Source organism: Bactrocera neohumeralis, unplaced genomic scaffold, assembly GCF_024586455.1.
Source record: "Bactrocera neohumeralis isolate Rockhampton unplaced genomic scaffold, APGP_CSIRO_Bneo_wtdbg2-racon-allhic-juicebox.fasta_v2 cluster10, whole genome shotgun sequence".
Taxonomy (NCBI): domain Eukaryota; kingdom Metazoa; phylum Arthropoda; class Insecta; order Diptera; family Tephritidae; genus Bactrocera; species Bactrocera neohumeralis.
The window spans coordinates 14,452,283-14,456,543 of NW_026089623.1; the positions used below are offsets into that span (position 1 = coordinate 14,452,283).

General features: G+C 36.0%; 1 protein-coding gene across 1 annotated transcript; it reads left to right on the plus strand.

Annotated features, from left to right (window-relative positions):
- The first annotated feature begins 734 nt into the window (after nt 1–734).
- On the plus strand, nt 735–1,737 carry LOC126765325 (uncharacterized). Its single transcript, XM_050483047.1, has 2 exons — nt 735–1,214; nt 1,272–1,737. Exons 1-2 carry the CDS (start codon nt 905–907, stop codon nt 1,694–1,696), a joined length of 735 nt encoding a protein of 244 aa, XP_050339004.1. The 5' UTR covers nt 735–904; the 3' UTR covers nt 1,697–1,737.
- The last annotated feature ends 2,524 nt before the right edge of the window (nt 1,738–4,261 follow it).

Here is a 4,261-nt window from a genome sequence, read left to right on the forward strand (position 1 = left end):
TCTGCCATTTCTTCCGTTAAATTTAGTGTTTCTGACGTTTTTTGTTAGTCGGTTAACGCACTTTTAGTGATTTTCAAGATTTCTTCCATTTTTGAACTGTATATAGAAATGCCTGAAGAAAACGACTCTGTAGAGTTTGGTAGACATAGCTATAGTAGTTTCCGAGATATGTACAAAAAACTTTGTAGGGGGCGGGGCCACGCCCACTTTTTCAAAAAAAATTGCTTCCAAATATGCCCCTCCCTAATGCGATCCTCTGTGCAAAACTTCACTTTAATATCTTTATTTATGGCTTAGTTATGACACTTTATAGGTTTTCGGTTTCCGCCATTTTGTGGGCGTGGCAGTGGGCCGATTTTGCCCATCTTCGAACTTAACCTTCTTATGGAGCCAAGGAATATGTGTACTAAGTTTCATCATGATATCTCAATTTTTACTCAAGTTACAGCTTGCACGGACGGACGGACAGACGGACGGACGGACAGACAGACATCCGGATTTCGACTCTACTCGTCACCCTGATCACTTTGGTATATATAACCCTACATCTGACTCTTTTAGTTTTAGGACTTACAAACAACCGTTATGTGAACAAAACTATAATACTCTCTTTGGCAACTTTGTTGCGAGAGTATAAAAATCAGAAGAACTTGTATACTGTTGCAGTATTGAAGAGGTTCTAAAATATCTAAAGCTTCCACTGGACTGTTCCGCTGGCGACTATTTATAGATAGTTCAAAACACAGCTTAAAAGCAGTTTTACTGCACAATGGAAATCAGCATCCATCAATACCGGTTGCGTATTCCACAAAAAAGGAGGTAGCATACGCAAATACTTCAAATCTCTTAAATAAAATTGAATACTATATGTAAATATAAATGGGAAGTATGCGCAGACTTCAAAATGATTGCAATATTGACTGGAATGCAAACAGGATACACAAAATATATGTGCTTTCTTTGTAAATGGGATTCACGTGCTACCAGCAGCCGTTATCATATTAAATATTTCGAAGAACGTAAAGAAAATATTATTGGTGACTTAAATGTAATCCATGAATCTCTTGTCCCAAAAGATAAGGTCATACTTCCACCGCTGCATATTAAGTTGGGCGTGGTGAAAAATTTTATTAAAAGCTTAAATACACAAGGATATGCTTTCAAACGCATTCAAACAATTTTCCCCAGATTATCTGCAGCAAAATTAAAAGAAGGTAAAATACGGTTTTAAGAAATAATTAATTTCATTTAATGTAAACTACCTTTTCTAGGAATGCTCGTTGGACCCGATATAAGAAAATTATTACAAGATGAAGAATTTTATGGTCATCTGTCGGATATGCAAAAGACAGCATTTGACTTTATGCAGCTGGTTATATCAGAATTCCTTGGAAACTCAAAAGCACAAAACTATGCAGAAATTATTGAAAACATGCTAATCGGTTTTAACAATATTGGCGTTAAGATGTCACTAAAGCTGCATTTTCTGCACTCTCATCTCAATTTTTTTAAAGAAAACCTTGGAGCGGTTTCAGATGAACACGGTGAAAGGTTTCATCAGGATATAAAGGTATTGGAAGAAAGATTCAAAGGGAAATCCCAAAGTGTAATGCTTGCTGAATACGTATGGGGCTTGTACAGAAACCTTGACACATCGGAACATTCACGTCAAGCTAAATACAGGAACGCATATTAAGTTTAATCTTTAATCCATTTTCCTACTATTGCTGAAGCAAAAAAATAAATGTGTACATACTATAATAAACCACCATTAAAATAAAATTATAATTTTTTTATCAATCGTAAAGAGCTTTATTTACAACAATGGTGTCTTTGGTGACTCCCACTGAAATTTTCCGCCAAACATTTTCGTAGAATATTTTAATCCTTAAGTGTCCTTTTTTAAAGGATATTTTTTAATTTTCTCGAAAAAAAGGGTCAAATTGACCCATAAAGAAACCAGTTAGAGGGTTAAGATCTTCCACAAAAATAATCCTCATACAATTCCACAATACAACTCTGACCATAAGAATACTCTCAGACATTAACTTACAACATTTTGTTCATATAGTATAATTCTCCCTTCGACAAAGAAATGAAAACTTTGACCCCCTGTAAAAAAAAACTCAGACGTGCTGGGCCATAAGTTTGTTCTACAAAAATGATCTACTCAACATACCCTTTCAGAATTAAGGGGTCGCTATTCTGTTCCATTTAAAAAGTCTTCATTTGTTGGACAGTGTAAAGGGAGAATTAATAAAAAGAATATTTGATTTAAGTAATGACTCATGTATAAACAACACAGGCCAACACTCAATTTGCTTCTTTAAATTTATCAACTTGGGTGCGCTGAATTCAAATCTGTAATCTGTTTGTCTCTATCAGCTCTAGTTTTCATGATATAGCTTTTCTATGCCCTCCACTTAACTTATGACCTGAAAAAAAAATTTCGCAAAAAAAATTTTGCATTAAAAATTTATCAACTGATTGTAGTTAATTTGGGCGCGCTGAATTCAAATCTGTAATCAGTTTGTCTCTATCAGCTCTAGTTTTAATGATATACATGGCTTTTTTTATATTTTTCAGGTCATAAGTTAAGCGGAGGGAATAAAAAAGCTATACATATCATGAAAACTAGAGCTGATAAAGACAAACTGATTACAGATTTGAATTCAGCGCGCCCAAATTAGCTAGAATCAGTTGATAAATTCAAAGAAGCAAAATTTTTTTTTCATTTTGTCGGGTTGTGCAATCTTTTAAAAGGTCGTTTGCCAAACTGCACGGAAATCAAACATCCAAAATATCCCAACTATAAAGGAAATGGGATCTGGAATACTACTATTAAACAATTCAAGGGAGAAATTTTAATAAATAACGAATATACATTTTTTAACGGGACATTGATTATTATGTACACCAACGTAACCGTTATTATCAACGGAAAAATTATATAACGAAGAAATAACAGCAAGTAAATCATTACCAGCCATCCTACATTCGTCATCCACATCACTCAACATAGAAGAATTCCTCTCGCTGGAGATGCTGAAACAGTTAAGCTTCAACAATACAAAAGAAGTAAGCTTGTTAGAAGCAGCAAATCGAACCAAACATGCAACCAGCATCACCCTAATTGTCATTATAATAGTGATCGCCTTAATTTTCGGGAAAAATACTGCCAACCTGTGGAAAGTGCAGCGTCAGCGAACACCATACCCGTTGCAGCAGCAAACGTAGGCTTAGAGTTAAGTATAGTTAATTTCAATTTTTAGTTCTAAGACAGAATATAATAAAGGAGCATAGCTCCCAAAAATATTTTTTTATTAATAATAAAAGAAAAGTTTTATAACTTAGGTACTGGGGTCGGTACCTTTGGAACGAATTACATACACAAATTCCTAAATTATATAAAGAAGCTTTTCTTAATTTTAGATTTATTTTAATATAAAAAACTGATACAAAATTGATAATTCAATCGAAATTGAAATGGAGAGAGAAATGATGAGACGTGCTTGCAGTCGTGATGATGCGCCAAGAAGAAGGAAAAATGGCGGTCGTCAAGCTGACAGCTTATCCAGTTTTCGAGTTGCCATATCTATAATTTTTGCAGAGTTGCATTTGGGATTGCCACATTACTTTGGGGTTGCCACATCACTCTCCCCTATGCCTAAGACGAAAGCGTACTCGACGACCAGATTTTGTTTGGTACTCTTTATGTTGAACTGTTTGATTCGACGGTGTTTGGTAATCCTCAGCGACGAAAGCTGCTTTTAACCGGTCAATGGAAATGTTTACGTCCTTCCCTCGGATTTTGACTTTGAAGAATTTGTCGCCGCGTTCGACTACGGGAAATGGTCCCTCGTATGGTGGTTGAAGAGGTGGACGAATTGAGTCGTTGCGTACGAAGACTGATGCTGTTGAGTGTAACTTCTTTTCTACGAATGGTACGTGCGCTGAGTTGTTTGTAGTTGGTGGCGGCTTTAGTGACTGCATGCGTATGCGTAAATTTTCGATGAATTCACCTTTATTGGCATTGTGGGTATGTTTTTCGGCAAAGAACTGGCCAGGTAATCGAAGTGTATTTCCATAAACCATCTCTGCGGGTGTCGCTCTTAAATCATCTCTCCATGAGGAACGAAAACCTAGAAGGATGAGTGGGAGAACCTCGACCCAGTTGTCTGTCATGTAGCATTTTATCGCTGCTTTTAATGATCTGTGCCATCGCTTATAATCCCGTTGGACGCGGGATGATACGAAGTGG